The 17,096-nt window shown below is 51.0% G+C and overlaps 1 protein-coding gene across 16 annotated transcripts; it reads right to left on the bottom strand.

Annotated features, from left to right (window-relative positions):
- Positions 1-821: 821 nt before the first annotated feature.
- On the bottom strand, positions 822-14,098 carry LOC114082377 (retinitis pigmentosa 1-like 1 protein). 16 transcript variants are annotated; one of them, XM_071604273.1, is made up of 15 exons: positions 13,882-14,098; positions 12,941-13,243; positions 12,534-12,608; positions 11,937-12,023; positions 11,658-11,678; positions 11,269-11,349; positions 10,987-11,087; positions 10,566-10,719; positions 8,825-10,325; positions 7,758-8,558; positions 6,642-7,662; positions 3,583-3,822; positions 2,788-2,934; positions 1,685-1,835; positions 822-1,551 (listed from the first exon to the last, which is right to left on the bottom strand). In XM_071604273.1, the coding sequence occupies exons 2-10, from the start codon at positions 13,173-13,175 to the stop codon at positions 8,516-8,518; spliced, it is 2,298 nt and encodes a 765-aa protein (XP_071460374.1). In that variant the 5' UTR covers positions 13,176-13,243; positions 13,882-14,098; the 3' UTR covers positions 822-1,551; positions 1,685-1,835; positions 2,788-2,934; positions 3,583-3,822; positions 6,642-7,662; positions 7,758-8,515. The 16 variants fall into 16 exon arrangements, with proteins under 16 accessions (XP_071460374.1, XP_071460377.1, XP_071460375.1 ...); XM_071604276.1 differs by having other exon boundaries at positions 1,736-1,835; XM_071604274.1 differs by lacking the exon at positions 1,685-1,835 and having other exon boundaries at positions 6,642-7,270; positions 7,555-7,662.
- Between the last annotated feature and the right edge of the window lie 2,998 nt (positions 14,099-17,096).

The following is a 17,096-nucleotide window of genomic DNA, read 5'->3' as shown; positions in this document are numbered from 1 at the left end:
GCAGAGCAAGAGAAGGGAACACACAAAGGGCGTTTCCATGGAACATTCTATCCCAAACAGGGCAAAGGGATAGTATTACAAAGGTATAGGTGAGTATAGCTCCTGAAGACATGCCTTCTACTTCCTGGGCTGGGACAACGCCCAAGTCACCATAAAATGTAGTGATTGGTCAGAGCCTCTTGCTTCAGGATGGAAGGTGTGGGTCATTCAGAGTGGCTCCCCGCAGAGGAGGTTACCCCTCCCCCACACACATGCACTATAATTGTAACATGTAAGCATCTCCGGGGACCCCCCCCCCCACACACACACACCCTAATCAAGCTTCCCTTATCAGAAAGGTTTTCACAAAGAGCGTCAATAGGAATTCATAGGAGTTATGTAGTGAGATCAACATAGTTTGAGGCTTCCTCCTCTTATAATAATGGCAGGTTTGCAGACAAAATTTGTGAAACCTCTGTCAAGCCTAAGAATATGGGACAAAGAGTAATTGCTATATGTGTACCCACTGTCACGTAACCACTCCACTGAGGACAAATCTAAAAGAATTTCCAGACTCGTGATCCAAAGATTTTTAGGCATTAGCCCCTCTGGACAGTTGCAGGCTAAACAAACCTCCTTCCCGAAAATTCCTCAGGTGTCTAGCCTCATCTGTCCTACATCATGAGTAGGCAGCATGCCTCAGAATATCCTGAGTATTGAAACTCTCTGAGATTCCATCTTTTCTCCAGTGTTTTAAACACACACACACATACACACACACACAAACACACACACACACACACACACACACACACTCTGCCAAGAAGCCGCAGAGACAAGGGTTGGGAATGTAGACTTTTAATTCATACCTTCAACTCTATCATCTGTGGCAACTACATGGTAATGGTACCTTGAAAATCCCTGAGAAGGGGGCTGAGGCTGTTGCTCAGCGGTAGGGAACGTGTCTGGAATGTGTGAGGCACTGGGTTCGATCCTCAGTACCACATATAAATAAATAAATAAAGGTCCACTGACAACTAAAAAAATATTAAAAAAAGAAAAAAGAAAATCCCTGAGAAGACTAGAGCCTGGACTTTTTGGATGGGGATGTGATTAGATATGGCTGTATCTGAAGAACTCTTTTTGCCATCCAAAAAGCAGCTCCTGAAATCTGATTCGAAAGTCTCATACCCTCTGGCCAGACCCTGTGCTCCTGGTTAGGTTGAACATGAATTCAGGGGTCTCTGTATCTTCAGATCCTTTCATCCCAGACCTACTCGAAGCCAGATTTAGTGCTTCTGTGAGTTCAGGGACACATCATATGGTTCACGAGAAGCACAAAATCTTTGGCTTTCTGAAGACTTGATAGATTCCAGAAATCAGGCCTCAGACACTCAGAATGCAGCTAGAAAAGAGGATACTTCCTTTATCTTAATTCCAGAGACAGTAGATGCAGATCTTGTGTTTGGAAGATTAGAAGTCTCCCTGGATTGCTGGAAGATTCTGCCACAGAAGTTGCTGCTACATTCTCCAATAGCTATTCCTCTTCTGTCTCCCATGTTTTCGTCTCTGCTACAGGGGAAAAAAAAAAATCCTTTGTGACTTTCATTGAGGTCCAAGGTAGTGCACAGATTTGGCTCATAACTGCTCATAACTGCCCCAGCATTTCCAGAGCCTGTGAGCAGAGGAAGAGGCTGGTTCTCACCTAGCACGATCCAACCCTAGGGTTCATCTGAGCTCAATCCCCAGTACATACTCCAAACAGAAGCTTGCTCACTCGAGGCAGTCTCCACACCGTGATCTTTCTGGCAGGGGTTGGTTGCTGAGCTATGACAGTCCCTTCATCATATTCTTTGCTAGAATTAAATAGAATTCTACAATGTTGTCCCCTAGTCCCTGCAGGGTTCTTCAAAAGCATTAGATCTGGCCCTCTCTTAGAACAACCCCCAGTAGGAATTAGTCCAGGAACTCTGAAGGAGAGCTAATGAGGGCTTACTCTAGATCAGCCATGAGGTCCTTCAGTCTTCTGAACACCAGGGCAGAAGTAACACCTCTGCTAGAAAAGACCAGCAGAGTGGACTCTAGAAGGAAGGGTTCCCTGTTCTCAGGGGCTGCCATGCAGAAATACCATGGATATGATGATCAGGTGGGCACTGTGGCTTCTGGAGCCATCACGAGCTTCACTGGGCATTGCCAGCCATCAGAAAAGATGTTCTGCTGGTTGTAGGTGTTCAGGCAGCTCCAGGAAGACCCTCCCCTACTTCTTCCCACCTCTGGCCAACTAGAATCTCTCTGGCCATGGGCACCACCTGCTCTGGGACCACCCCTGATTTCTCCAGAAGCTGCCAAGCCTCTGGAGACATGTCTGTCTGACTCTAGCCTGATGAGACCAGTCCCAAAAGTCTCCCTGGCTTCCAAGGCCCAGCCCCTGTCTGCACTGGAGACAAGTCTGCATTAATGCCCACCCCCCCAGGTGGGAAGGCAGCCTCAGGCTTGAAGACCTTCAGGAACCTGAGTCTGGCAGGGCAAAGTTGGTAAAGTAGGCAGTGTCTCCACCAGCCAGGTAGGCAGCCCAGAAGCCAAAGGTGCCAACGGTCATGATAGTGTGGTTGCACTGAGTGAGCAGGGCCAAGTCCTTCCCTGGTGAGCCACATCACCCCGAGAGATGTCAGTGTTTTCCCAGCACCACTTCATGCCATTGCTGCTGACCACAGGGATGGGGCCTTCATGCTGTGCCCCAAACCAGTCCATAGCCTGCTGGAGGTAGGTGCAGTCACCCACCAAACCCTTTCAACACTGGGCCAGCACCTGAAGATGTCTTCATGGCAGATGACACCCATTAATGTGTGAAGCTGGGCTCCAGTGAGGCGTAGGCAGAGCTGGCCCGGAAAGTGCTGTCCCCATACTGGAGGTGGTCATGAGGGGGAATTCCCTGCATATCCATTCCTGCAGATGCTGGAAGAAAATCCAACAGCTAGGGAAACCAGAAATGTGTGGAGTAGCTTCTCCCATAACGCTCAGCTCAAGAAATTGGTGCTTCCAAGAACATTCCTCCCCATACTAAAATATTTACTAAAATATAAATATATACATATTCATCTACATATTTTCATCTACATATTTATATATTCATAAGCAAATTAGTAAATAATACTGCAGTGTCTTTGCTGTGACACAGGACACATCGAGTCTTTGTATATTTGTGGCCATTTATATAAGAGAACAAATATGTAAAGAGGTCAATATTAGTTTAGGAACTTCCTGGCATCAGAAGTAATAAAAGCAGTAGAAGAATACCAGTCACAGATTAGAAAAGGCAGCATTCTTCAATGTCTTCTCCAAGTTCATTCTTTGTAGCTTGAACTGAAATGTTCTGGAATGCGAACTCATCAGATGTAGGATATAGGATTAACTCCTGAGTGCAGGTGGAGTATACATGGTTTTCCTCACCTCACAAAGTCAGATCATGGGGATCTATTCCCCTTGTGGGGTTAAAGTATTGCCATCTATCCTAGCTGGCAACCTAGTGCTGGGTTCACAAAATCTGACTATTCCAATAACTTAAGAAAACGACAAAGAAAGCACAAAAACACACAGAAGTACCTTTTCAATAATCCAGGGACAGCTCTGCAAAGTTAAGGGTCCACTGGAAAGAGAGCAAGCTACTGGAATTCTTTATTCTTATATAGGCGACACACAAGGGGAGGTTCCATGGAATATTCTATCCCAAAAAGGACAAAGGGGTAGGATTACAAAGGAACAGGTGAGTGTAGCTCAACCTCACCAGGTGACGCCTACTCCTGGAGCCAGCCTCATATCCGAGTGGAGGTAAAGCCCAAGTTACTGCGGGAGTACAATAATTGATCAGTGCCTTGGAGCATCAAGACTTAAAGGCATGTTCATCCAGAGCAGCTCCCGACAGTGAAGGAATCAGGGACCTACTCCCCTCACGGGATGGAAGATACAGGTTCTAATTCCCTTGTTGGGTGCAGGATACACTGCCTACAAAATGAAGTGTTTCTTCCATATCCCTGAGAGCTGGATCCAGGACAGCTTCCATGGGGAGAACCACCTTCCCTAATCCACACTAAAGGAGAGCTGTTGTGAAATTCCAAGTCTTTCATCCATATGTACCAATGCCATTTGCTCATCTGACGTTATAACAGATGACTCAGCTGTAACTAGGTAACAGATCACCTGAAGCTAGCTAATGCTGAAAGATATCTTTAGGATAAATACAACTAATCTACTACTATTAAATTAAAGCTATGATATTTTGATAGACTCTTTACTGAATACAAAGTGTTGATTATTACACTTTCATTAATACAAAGCCCAAATGTGAAACATACTTGATTAAATACAGAGGCTTCTGCTTATCTGTGTTTTCTCTTTTTTTTTAAAAAAATATTTTTCAAGTTGTTGATGAACTTTTAGTTTATTTATTCATTTATATTGGTGCTGAGAATTGAACTCAGTGCGTCACACATGCCAGTCAAATGCTCTACCACTAAGCCACAACCCCAACTCTTATCTGTGTTTTCTAAATGCTAAAGTGGGAACAGCTTTAAGCTGTTCATGTATATATTCATCTACATTAATATTAATACTCAAAAATAATGCAGACAGTCCCTGCAGTAATGGATTGTCCCCTTACCCATATCCTCAATGAATGAACCTCTCAAAGGAAATTACCATTTCCATATCTTGGACCCTTGTTCATTATTCTAATAATAATGGAATATTCCAATAATAATGGAATATTATTAAGTGATGAAGCCTTAAATATATTTCCCTTCAACTAATATTCTCTTATCCCAAAGGAATGTGATCTTTTAAAAAAACCCTTAAACAAAGGTTCTGCCATTATCTAGGCCCCATAAAGGTGCACTTCCTAGGTGACCCCTTTCTACAACATATTCTCTTGGTTATTCCCATCCCTTGACAAGGAAACCTACTCCAACAATGGACTCCTCTATTGCCTCCACTCACATATAGTAGGACTCCAAAGACCCACCCAGAACATCAACAGAGACCTTCTTAAAAATGTCCTTTCATCTCCATTCTGTAAAAGTGCAAGCAGTGTGCCCCTTTCTAAAATAAACCTAAGACTGTATGCATGTATGAATATGTAACAACGAATCCCATCCATATGTACAACTATAATGGACCAATGAAAACTGAAAATAAAGTAAAATAAAAAAATACATCAATAAGGGGGTTCAGGTTATGGCTCAGTGGTAGACTAACATGTGTGATCCTCAGCACCAAATAAAAATAAACAAATAGGGCTGGGGATGTGGCTCAAGTGGTAGCGTGCTCGCCTGGCATGCACGGGGCACTGGGTTCAATCCTCAGCACCACATAAAAATAAAGAAATAGAACAAAGACATTGTGTCCATCTACAAATTAAGGAAAAAAAAAAAGCCTTCATGTTTCAGGTCCTGCTGCTTGTGTACCTGCTGCCGCCTCCTCCGACCCTGAAGGCTCAGCTCCAACAAGCTGCACCATAAGGAAAAGTTTTCCTAACTCTCCTTAAAGGAGACACAATAGGGGCCCCTGATCCTGACCCAGGACTAGTAGAACTGCCCAGCACTGCCCCTGGGCCCGGTTCTTCTGTGGTCACCATTAGGAGGGAGGTAGGTAGGGGAGGGAGAGTCTGAGACTACAAGACCTGAGCATCCTGTCCCTCAGTGAACATGGCTGCACGCCTGCCAGGATCCCTATGGCACATGCTATTTTACCCTTGAGGTTGTCTGCTGCTTCAGGCCCCATGTAACAAAGCCTTCCTTGACCTCTACCTCTAGTCCCTTCCTTTCCCCTGTGCCCATACTGGCAGCCAACCCAGCCTAAGGCCACCTAATCCAAGGCCCGCCCCCCAAAACACAGGTCCCTCTCCCTCCTAGGCTCTGCCCACATAGGCCCTGACCCTCAAGAACCGCCTCAGCCTACTTCCCAGAGCTGTCTCCTGCCACACAGACCCACAAGCAGGTGCCACCACGCCTCACCAGGCCCAACACCTCAGGATCAGGCCTATTCAGTTCCTCAGACTCCATCCTGGCCCCGCAGGCCCACCCACGGCTCTGCACAGCCTCCAGGACATTGTCCTGGCCTGTTCCTCATCTCCTAGTTCTCTCCAACTTCGATTTTCCCCTAACACTCGCCGAATCCCTGGGAATTCGCTAGGCTGTGGGAAGAACCCACCGACACCCCGCTGGGGAGCTACCACTGCTTTGGCCACCTACACATTCAGCCTCCTGCAAGGTAGCCTGGAATGCCTCCTAAAGGCCCTGACTCCATCCCGAGACACTCTGGGACACCTCCAACCACTGCCACCAGCCGGCCCACGCCCCACACGAATCCAAGCACCACTCTGTAGGCCCTGGGAAACCAGCAGGTCCCGCCCAGCGCTCAGATGCTGCAGCCCCGCCTTCTCCCAGTCTAAGTCCCCGCCCCGACCGGATCCTCCACCAATCACCTCACAGCTAGCTCCTCGCTTGGCCCGCCCACGCCCTCAGAGCTGCCCCAGAGCCACGCCCACAGCCCGCGCCAATCGGGCCTTTACTGGCTGCTCCTCTCAGGCTCTGTGGGCCCCGGGGCCCCAAACCCTGTCGGGCGGCCCCAACCCCTGTCCAGCCCCTCAGGTCCGCGCGCTGGCTCACCGTCGCTGTCCGCGGCCCCGAAGGCCTCCTGCTCCAGGCGGCGCGCCTCCTCGCGGCCGCGCAGCTCGAATCGCCGCGCCCAGCCGGGCCGCGCCCGCCACAGCTCCTGCACCAGCAGTGGGCGCTCCGAGTCGCCCAGCACGCGCAGGTGCTCCGCCTGCCACTCGCCGCTGCCCATGCCGGCTGTGGCCGGTCGGCCCAGCGCGTCGCACAGCGCGAAGGCGTCCACGCCGCTGCCCATAGCGCTCCAGCGCTTCAGCCACCAGCTCCCGCGCTGTGAAACGCGCCGTGGCCAGCACCCTCTTGTAGTTGGCACCCGACGTCAAACCCGCGCCAAAGATCTTTAGGACTCCCGGGGGCGCAGTGGCGCAGGATGCCCGTGGGGGCTCCGGGGCCACGCCCATTACAGCTCCAGCAGCTTCACTCTGGCCCAGCGCTGCCCCCACCCCAGTCCCTGTTGTCCTAGTCCCTGAGTACTGTTAGATCTGAGAGATGTGCTTGGCGCTGTTCCCTGAAGCTCCCCACACTGCCTTCACGGCGCCCACTCGCCACAGTTCCACGTGCAGCGGGGGTAGTGGCAGTGCCTCGCTGATGCAGTTCCCAGTGTTGGAAGAACATCTGAGAGCCACCTATGAACAGATACCCAGGAGAGTCATCCAGAGGGGCAAGCAGACTCCAGAATTTGGACCGAGGAGGTGAGAAACACAAAAAGACCCCAAGAGAGAGACACACAGCAAAGATAGAGATCCAGGGATGACCAAGATGGGTGGTGGGTAAAGGTCGAAGGAAAGAGAGTTCATTAAATAAACAAAGGCCAATCCCACAAAAGCCATTTCCAAGAGATGAGCAAGGAGGGGAGGAAGGAAGGCGAATCACAACCGGCACTGTGGCCCACCCCAGTGCCTAAGCCCACCTCTCCCCCCACTGGGCCCAAGTAAACCAGTATCTGACTTCCTGCTCTCATCACCCAGGCTCCCTTGCCCATTCAGGACTGGAACAGGAGACAGGTCTCTCAGGATCCCTGACAAGAAAGCAATGCATGGGGCTGAGCCCAAACCAGGGACAGATGGAAGGCAGTTGGGCCAGGGGCAGGTGGACCACTTTGTGGCTACTCACATGACAGAGGCAGGATGGGCCTGTGGCCCGGGGCTTGGTGGGGAGGATGGTTCCACAGGCACACAGGAGAGGGAGCTTTCCAAAGTGGATGGGGTGCTTCCACCCTCCTTCAATACACCAGATAGCCTGGCCCTAAGGGAAGGTGGATATACATCCCCAATGGGCTGGGGTTAGGGGAATGAGGCAGAGGGACATCTGGGAGATGGAGGGGCATCTGGGGAGAGGGATGGGCCCTGGACTACAGGCCCAGGAGGACTGATGGCTGCAGTGGGACCCAGGAGTCTTACCTGGCTCTTACCTGTTGCAGGTCGGGCAGCACCCAGAGGGCCTGGCTCTGATGTCCTGGGTTAGTTCCTGATCCCTTTAGAAAAGCCTGTGCCTCTGACCCAGCCCCCAGCACTGTGTGAGGACATTAAAAGGCAAGAGGAAACCCAACAGGAAGAGGTGGGAGGGGGTGTCCTGAGAAACCAGGCCTGGGGCAGGAGATCTAGGTAGGCCTGGCCCTGGCCTGTTTCTTGGTTCTGGAATTATATCACAGTCTGCTGTCCCCTCCACCAGACCTCAGTGGTGCCATGTTCCTCACCCTCCTCCCTGAGGCAGGAGCCCATCTCTTGATCTGTCCTCTGGGGGAGCCCAAGGTATTATTCAGTCAAGAGGATTGAGTCAAATACTTAGACAACAAGACATGTATTTAATTATTTTTCTCTTTTGAGGCCCTTGTCTTTGACGGCTAAGAAGGTGAATTTTCAAAGGCTGAGCTATGAAGATTGTTTCTCTTTCGATTTTCGCCAGTAAAGCAGGCTGAGGGAAATTGAATGGGTTGAGATTTGCAAATCATGGAACCATGTTAAGTAGAAAGCAGTTGAGAGCCACTCCTCAACTCCCAGCCCCACAGAGCTGACCTATTCAAACAACTCTCAAAGCCTGGCCCTCCTAGGTAAGCCCCCCACGCTGTAACTCCCACCAGATCTCTGGAAACCTCAGTGGCTCTGCCAACTGCTCCAGCATTGGGCAGTAAGAAGCCCCACCTCTCCCTCCAGGTTCCGCCATTCTCTGCAGTGACTCACCAAAGAATAAGGCCTAGTATCAGGAGTAGAGGTAAAGCGATGATCAGCCCAAGGTTGCGGCCTTGCTGCACACCCTTGGCCTGCTCAGGCTGTTGGTTCGTGGTCGAAGACTCCAATTCTCCTGGATTCGGGCGTACTGAGGTCTCCTCAAGTGGAGCCATGTCACCTAGAAGTGGGGCCATCTCTCCCAGGAATGGGGCTGTCTCATCTTGGACTAGGGCTGCCTCATTCTGGAGTTGGGCCATCCCGGCCTGGATTGGTGAGGCAGTCTCACCCTGAGCTGCAGATGTCTCACCGTGGACTGGTGTGGCCATCTCACCTTGGAATTGGGCAGTTTCAGCCTGGCCTGGGGGAGTCATCTCACCCTGTAGTGGGGCAGTCTCCACCTGTTCTGGGGGAGTCATCTCACCCTGTCCTGGGGCCATCTCATTCTGGAGTGGTTGGCCCATTTCAATTTCGCCTGGTTCTGTCTCCTCTTCGAATGGTGCCATTTCAACCTGGTTTGGTGGAGCTGCCTCACCCTGGACCTCGGAGGCCGTCTCACCTTCACCTGGAGCCATCTCACCCTGAAGTGGGGCAGTCTCCTCCTCGAGTAGTGCTGTTTCAACCTGGTTTGTCTCACCCTGGAACTGGGAGGCCGTCTCACCTTCACCTGGAGCCATCTCACCCTGCAGTGGGGCAGTCTCCTCCTCGAGTAGTGCTGTTTCAACCTGGTTTGTCTCACCCTGGAACTGGGAGGCCGTCTCACCTTCACCTGGAGCCATCTCACCCTGCAGTGGGGCAGTCTCCTCCTCGAGTAGTGCTGTTTCAACCTGGTTTGTCTCACCCTGGAACTGGGAGGCAGTCTCACCTTCACCTGGAGCCATCTCACCCTGCAGTGGGGCAGTCTCCACCTGGAATGGCTGGGTCGTCTCACCCTGGGCTGACTGGGTTGTCTCACCCTGGACCGGCAGAGTTGTCTCACCCTGAAGTGGGGCTGTCTCAGCCTCAAGTGGGGCTGTCTCAGCTTCAAGTGGAGCTGTCTCAGCCTGAACTTGAGCCGTCTCAACCAGGTCTGGAGATGTCATCTCACCCTGGACAGGTGGGCCCGTCTCACCCTGGACAGGTGGACCTGTCTCACCCTGGACAGGTGGGCCCGTCTCACCCTGGACTTGAGGGGCCATCTCACCTTGGGCCAGTGACCCCATACCATCCTGGAGTGGGGCAGTCTCACCCTGTTCTGTTGAGCCCGTATCTTCCTGGAATGGGCCCATCTCACCCTGTTCTGTTGGGCCCGTCTCACCCTGGAGTGGGGCTGTCTCACTCTGGACCCCTGGGCCCGTCTCACCCTGAACCCCTGGGCCCGTCTCACCCTGGACCGTTGGGGAAGCTGGGCCTGTCCCACCAGGGACGGCTGGACTGGTCTCACCAGTGACATTTGCACCCTGTGTCCCTGACTCTGTCTCATTCCCAAAGAGGATGCTTGTTGTTGGTGTCTCCTCTGTAGCATTTGGGGGCAAAACTGACAAAGGAGGGCAATGAGCTGTCCTGGCAGGAAGTGAAAGCAAGCCCTCCCCAACACCCAAACTGTCTAGAGAAACACCCTAGGGAACCTAGCCCCAGCTGACAGAATCCATAACCCAGGCAATAAGCCACACCTCCATGGCATGAAACCTCAACCCAACCTGAAGGGAAGCCTCCACAGCTGCCCCGCAACGCCCTGGGCCCTGAATGCTCCACTTCTCTAACACCCAAGACTGACCTGTGATGAGAAAATGAATGATCGTGGCTGGGCCAGAGGTCTCTGTACCCAGTTCACAGCGGTAGGTGCCAGTATTCTTTTGAGTTAATGAGGTAATGGTCAAGATGGGGTTCTTTCCCTTGTACAGCAAGGTCTCAGAACCATCCTCCCAAATCTACAAGCAAAATTAAGGGCATCACAGGGTCCTGGGGAATGTCAGGAATTGGGGGAATAGAGGGCTGAGGAGAACTTGGGACCTCAGTGCAGGGAGACAGGAGTGCAGAGCATCAGTGAGCAGGGATTGGGGTGCCTGGGAGTCAGCAGTGACCTCACCTAATAGGCCATGAGGATTGGGTGCAGGCCAGGGCATCCAGGGGCCAAGGGCTCATACCCACCTGAGGGACTTGGGGCTTAAGGGTTAAAGGAGTTGGAAGGGCCTCACCCTTTCGAATTTGTAGTCTGTGAGTTCTTGAGCAATAAGGTGCCACTTGAATAGACAGTTCAAGGTCAGGTTTTCCTTTTCATGGACCTTCATCAGGCGCTCTGATGATGGGGCATGACTGTGAGATGCTTCCTCTGGGGTCACTGCCCTCCCCAAACAGTCTCAGCTCTATTTGGACCAGGCCCTTCCCTGTCTCCTGTCTGCATTCTGAGCTCTTTAAACTGTCCCTCCTCTGGCCCCATCCCTCTCCCACCAACCCCTCCAGTCAGGTCCCATACTCACCCCCACAGTCCAGGGACTTCCAACAACGGTAATTTCCTATCATACATTCTGGGCACCATAACAGACGCTGCATCATCATGCCTGAAGGGGCAAGGTCAAAGGCTGTATTCATCCACTAAGGTAGGTCTGAAAGAGAGGGCAAGGCAAAGGACTGAAGGGCTGGGGGGCTATTGGGCCAAATCCCCTAGGAGGTCATCCCTCCAAGGTTAGTAAAGGGTCCAAACGGAATACACCTGCTACCTGCAAATCCAAGCCAGAGAAAGGTGGCTGGAGACCTAGGAACTTCTCAGATGCTGCGAATGTGCATCCAAAAAGGGGAGGGCAGGGAGGGGTGGGTATCATGGGCCATGGATGAGGGTAGAAGAATAGCTTCTGCTGTCTGCACTCACCACATTTGTTGGGACAATAATCTGCCTCAGAAAGAAAAGAGAGGGAGAAAAGAATCAGACTTTTAAATGAAGAAGGGTGGGAGAGGGGCTGGGGAAGAGCTGGGTGCAGGTTCTTGTGTTCCCAGGGGAAGGGCCTGAGAAGTCCCCCCCCCCGCCCCCGCCAGGGGTCAACAGGAGGAGGGGACTGAGGAAGCCAAGGGCCAGGATATGGAGATGCAGGGGGCTGGAGAGACGGGCTCAAGGGGTGGAAGGAGGATGAAGTGGGCCATCTTCCCTCACCATTATTTTGAAAGTCAGCAGCATACTGGGTAAATTTGGCCTTTTCCTTGTGCAACATCCGGTATAGCTCCCTCACAAATTGGTCCCCTGGGAGGAAGCAGGGTGGTGCTGAGTGCTCTCCTTGCCACAGGCAGCAGGTGCAGGATCAGACACAGTCTACCTAGGCAGGCATTTCACTACTGGGTTGTTGCTGGGGTGGGACAGACTCTTCTGGATTCAAGGGATCCTCCTTCCTCAGAGCACCGTGGACTATGGGGCTCGAGCTACCTGGAGGGCTGGCATTCCCCTTTCTGCCTTCTCAGGAAGGGGCACAGAAATCAAGTACTTCACACAGTGCCAGTCACTGGGCTAAGCAATGCACAGGTATCAATCCATCTAATCCTCCCAGGAGCTGAGGGAGGAGGGCACTGTGATGCTGTCCAGTGTAGAGCTGAAGAAACTGCCCAGTTTCTTGCTCAGGGCCACATGAGTAGGAAGTGGCAGAGCCAGAATTTGAACCTAGGAAATCCTGCATCACACCAGTAGAGAGGCACCTCTGATAGTAATGGCTGCCCTGAGAGATTTAGGACCCCCCTCCCAGCTCTTCAATGCATTAACCTTTTACATTACTGTCTGTGATGCGTTTCATCTCCTTCACCACACTCTGAGATGCCTTTTTCAGTGTCTTCTCATCTGTGAGTGGATATAGAACCCCATGTTCCACCTTTGCTGTCTTAGATTTTCTTTGTACAAAGTAGAATAGCCATGAGTCCGCCAAGCAAGCCTAGAACTAGTTAAGGAACCAACTGCACCCTTACTTTCAAAGAGTTGTTTTATTACATAAAATTGCTAGATAAGGGGCAGAAAAACAATATTTGCTAGCTGCCGGGATCTCTGGAATCTGCATCCCAGCCTATCCATTCCCAAGTTCAAGACTCAGCCCCTTCACCCCCCACCCCCTGTCACCTGCAATCCTGGACCCTGCCCATCTAATCCCTAGGACTGCAACTCTGTCTTGCCCTCACCTATGGTCCCCAAAAAGGTAGCATTCTTAAATTTTATCTCCTTGAATTCCTGTGCGATCACATCTACTCTCTCGATCACTTTTTTTTGATTCTTGACATCCAGGTGTCCAGGTATGTAATTCTCCGTCAAGAACCTTAATGATCTCATAACTGCCTGGTCACATGTGATACAACAGTCTGCAGGAAGCAGGCAGCTGGCCAGTGCAGCCAATGGGAGGGCAAAACATAGCCCCATTGAGCCAGAGCACTCAGTAGAGGAAAATGCAGAGAGGGTCCTCTCACCCAGGTCAAGAGCAGGTGGTGCTAAATGGAGAGAAATCAAAGCCTGTCTTAGAGATGCTCCCCAGAACCTCACATCCTCAGTCTCCCCCATGGGAAAGGAGGATGTTCAGGAAATCTCCAAATCAAGAAGATGTGTCCTTCATCAAATAACTTGAGTGTGAAATTAATCCCCAATCCACAAAGCCCCAAATTGGGGGTCTTCATTGCATCCTCAGACATCAGAACACTCCCAACCGTTCCCCACATCAGGAACCAAGATCCCCAACCCGTGCAGACTCTCCAAGCTCCCAGTCCATGGGATCCACAGCTCCCGCCCCCGCCCAAATTAACGTGATCCTCAACTCCAAACCTTAAGTGTATCAACCCTCACATACACAAAGTCCCCAAACCCTGTTGCACCTCAAGCTGAAAAGTCCTTGTCCAGCTCAAATGAACTCTCCCGCAGGTTCTCAAAACTCCCTCAAGACCAAAGTACACTCCAGATCCCTTACCCTGGGGACCCCACGAATGTATGCAAGACTCCCAGCCACCCTCCTGTCCCTCCTGTCCACCCTTGCCCAAGGCTAAGACCTCTTATTTTCAGGGTGCACCTTCTCAGGAAACGGAGCCCCAAAGCGCCCTAAACGCGAGGCACCCTAACTAACTAGCCCCTCTCCGACCTTGATCCTTGACTTGTGCCCTCAAACCCAGGATTCGCTCAGGATCCCATTCAGACTGTGAGGAACCCGGTGCCGCGTCCTTCTGCCTTAATATTTCCCACGACTGTAACTCAGGTTTTGTGAGGGACAGTTTGGCTGCGTGAAGTCGACAGCTTTTCCAAGGGGATATGTGTCACGGGAGGTCCCGTTTCCACCAGGAACTCCTGTCACGTCTCCTTTGGAGGGCCAAATCCGAAAAAGTACTTCCTAGGGCTTTCTTTGGCCACGCCCAGAATCTGCTTCTCATTGGGCCGCAACAAAGGGAGACCCGCCTACTTCTACATGACGTCACAGGGGCGTGGTTTTATCAAGACCTTTATTCCAGCATCCACCCTAGAGAAGTCCATCCTCAGGCGCTGACTTTCAGAGCCCAGGACCAGGCTTCTGGCCCTCAGCGTCCTCCCTTCCTTGTCCTGGGGACCTGGATTCCAGCTTGGTGCGGCTGACAGCCTCGATATGGGGAAGGGGCCGTTTCTAGTCTAGGACTCGTACTTTCTGAAAGCGCTAAGGTCTTTTTCTTTACTGTTACTGGCGCCTCCAGCCTTATGGGAATTGAGGTTCAATAATGATATTCTTTGCTCACTCAGATAAGGATACTTTTTGCTCACCACCTTCTCTGGGTGAGGAAACCCCAGATCACAAGAGAGTGGAAGGTATGATGGCCACAATGAGGATGATAGGATAGGTACTGAGCTCTCTGACGCTTGAGCTCTGGAAATTCTCTCTCTACATTTCTGCACGATTCGGAGCACCAGAAACACAGGAACAACTCTCACACTTTCAGCAGCCAAGAGCTGCCCGATCTGCTTAGGTAGCATATCTCAAAATATCTTGAATATTGAACCTCTCCAAGCTCCCATCTTATCAATATCTCCAGTTTTTAAACACACACACACACACACAACATACACACTGCCAAGACAGGTGCAGAGACAAGGGTTGAGGGTGTGCACCTTTAATTCATACCTCCCACCCTCCTTTGTCAGCTATGTTAGGAATGGTACCCTGAAACCTGAGAAGACTACAGCCTGGACTTTTTGAATGGATGTGATTAGATTTGGCTGTGTCAGAGGAACTCTTTCACCCTTCAAAAAAGAAGCAAGTGTTCCTGAAATCTGAGTCGAAAGTCTCATACTCTGGCCAGACCCTGTGCTTCTGCTTGGATTTGACATGTATTAAGGGGTCTCTGAATCTTCAGATCCTTTCATCCCAGACCTACCTGAAGCCAGATTTAGTGCTTCTGTGAGTTCAGGGACACATCATGGTTCACCATCTTTCTGCAGACTTGCTGGATTCCAGAAATCAGAACTCAGATACTCAGACACAGCTAGAGGATACTTACTTTATCTTAATCCCAGAGACAGTAGATGCAGATCTTGTGTTTGGAAGATTAGAAGTCTCCCTGGATTGCTGGAAGGTTCTACCACAGAAGTTGCTGCTGCATTCTCCAATAGCTATTCCTCTTCTATCTCCCATGTTTTCGTCTCTGCTACAGGGAAGAAAAATCCTTTGAGACTTTCATTGGGGTCCAAGGTGGTGGACAGATTTGGCTCATAACTACTCATAACTGCCCCAGCATTTCCAGAGCCTGTGAGCAGAGGAAGAGGCTGGTTCTCACCTAGCACGATCCAACCCTAGGGTTCATCTGAGCTCAATCCCCAGTACATACTCCAAACAGAAGCTTGCTTACTCGAGGCAGTCTCCACACCGTGATCTTTCTGGCAGGGGTTGGTTGCTGAGCTATGACAGTCCCTTCATCATATTCTTTGCTAGAATTAAATAGAATTCTGAAGTGTTGTCCCCTAGTCCCTGCAGGGTTCTTCAAAAGCATTAGATCTGGCCCTCCCTACAACAACCCCCAGTAGGAATTAGTCCAGGAACTCTAGATCAACTAGGCCTAGAACTCTAGATCTAGTCTAGGCCTGCTCTAGATCAACCATGAGGTCCTTCAGTCTTCTGAACACCAGGGCAGAAGTAACACCTCTGCTAGAAAAGACCAGCAGAGTGGACTCTAGAAGGAAGGGTTCCCTGTTCTCAGGGGCTGCCACGCAGAAATACTATGGATATGATGATCAGGTGGGCACTGTGGCTTCTGGAGCCATCACGAGCTTCACTGGGCATTGCCAGCCATCAGAAAAGATGTTCTGCTGGTTGTAGGTGTTCAGGCAGCTCCAGGAAGACCCTCCCCTACTTCTTTCCACCTCTGGCCAACTAGAATCTCTCTGGCCGTGGGCACCACCTGCTCTGGGACCACCCCTGATTTCTCCAGAAGCTGCCAAGCCTCTGGAGACATGTCTGTCTGACTCTAGCCTGATGAGACCAGTCCCAAAAGTCTCCCTGGCTTCCAAGGCCCAGCCCCTGTCTGCACTGGAGACAAGTCTGCATTAATGCCCACCCCCTCAGGCAGGAAGGCAGCCTCAGGCTTGAAGACCTTCAGGAACTCTGAGTCTGGCAGAGTGAAGTTGGTAAAGTAGGCAGTGTCTCCACCAGCCAGGTAGGCAGCCCAGAAGCCAAAGGTGCCAACGGTCATGATAGTGTGGTTGCACTGAGTGAGCAGGGCCAAGTCCTTCCCTGGTGAGCCACATCACCCCGAGAGATGTCAGTGTTTTCCCAGCACCACTTCATGCCATTGCTGCTGACCACAGGGATGGGGCCTTCATGCTGTGCCCCAAACCAGTCCATAGCTTGCTGGAGGTAGGCGTGGTTGCCCACCACACCCTTCCAGCACAGGGCGATCATCGCAGATAGTCCCTATTGCAGATGACACCCATGAATGTGTGATACCATGCCCCAGACAGGCTCAGGCATGGCTGACTCCGTAAGTGGAGGTCCTCCTCCTGAAGATAGTCATCAGGGGAATTTCCTGCAGGTCTAAGGTTGTGGGAAGAAAATCCAACAGCCAGGGAAACCAGAGTGGTACAGAGTACCTTCTTCCAAATCATCCAGCCCAAGGAATGAGTGCTTCCAAATTTTCCAAAGACATCCCTCCCCATGCTAAATGGACAGTCTTTCTCCCTCATTCTCATATAATGGACCTCTCCAACTTCCTCCATTTCCACATCCCTGGCCCCACTTGTTCTTTATTCCACTCCAGTGATGGAGCCTTACAGATGTTTCCCCTTCTACTAATAGTCATTTCAATATCCCAAAGGAATGAGATCTTTTAAAAGACCCCC

The sequence above is a fragment of the Marmota flaviventris genome, chromosome 18 (assembly GCF_047511675.1).
Source record: "Marmota flaviventris isolate mMarFla1 chromosome 18, mMarFla1.hap1, whole genome shotgun sequence".
Classification (NCBI taxonomy): domain Eukaryota; kingdom Metazoa; phylum Chordata; class Mammalia; order Rodentia; family Sciuridae; genus Marmota; species Marmota flaviventris.
This window is presented reverse-complemented; position numbering and strand designations above follow the sequence as displayed.

Excerpts from the sequence above, each read along its gene's own strand:
- LOC114082377 (XM_071604273.1), bottom strand. The coding sequence starts at position 13,175 with ATGGGGCTATGTTTTGCCCTCCCATTGGCTGCACTGGCCAGCTGCCTG. Across the intron at positions 12,024-12,533 it reads CACAGACAGTAATGTAAAAG|GGGACCAATTTGTGAGGGAG; the intron begins GTTAATGCATTG and ends GCTTCCTCCCAG. Across the intron at positions 10,326-10,565 it reads CATTCATTTTCTCATCACAG|TTTTGCCCCCAAATGCTACA; the intron begins GTCAGTCTTGGG and ends CTCCTTTGTCAG.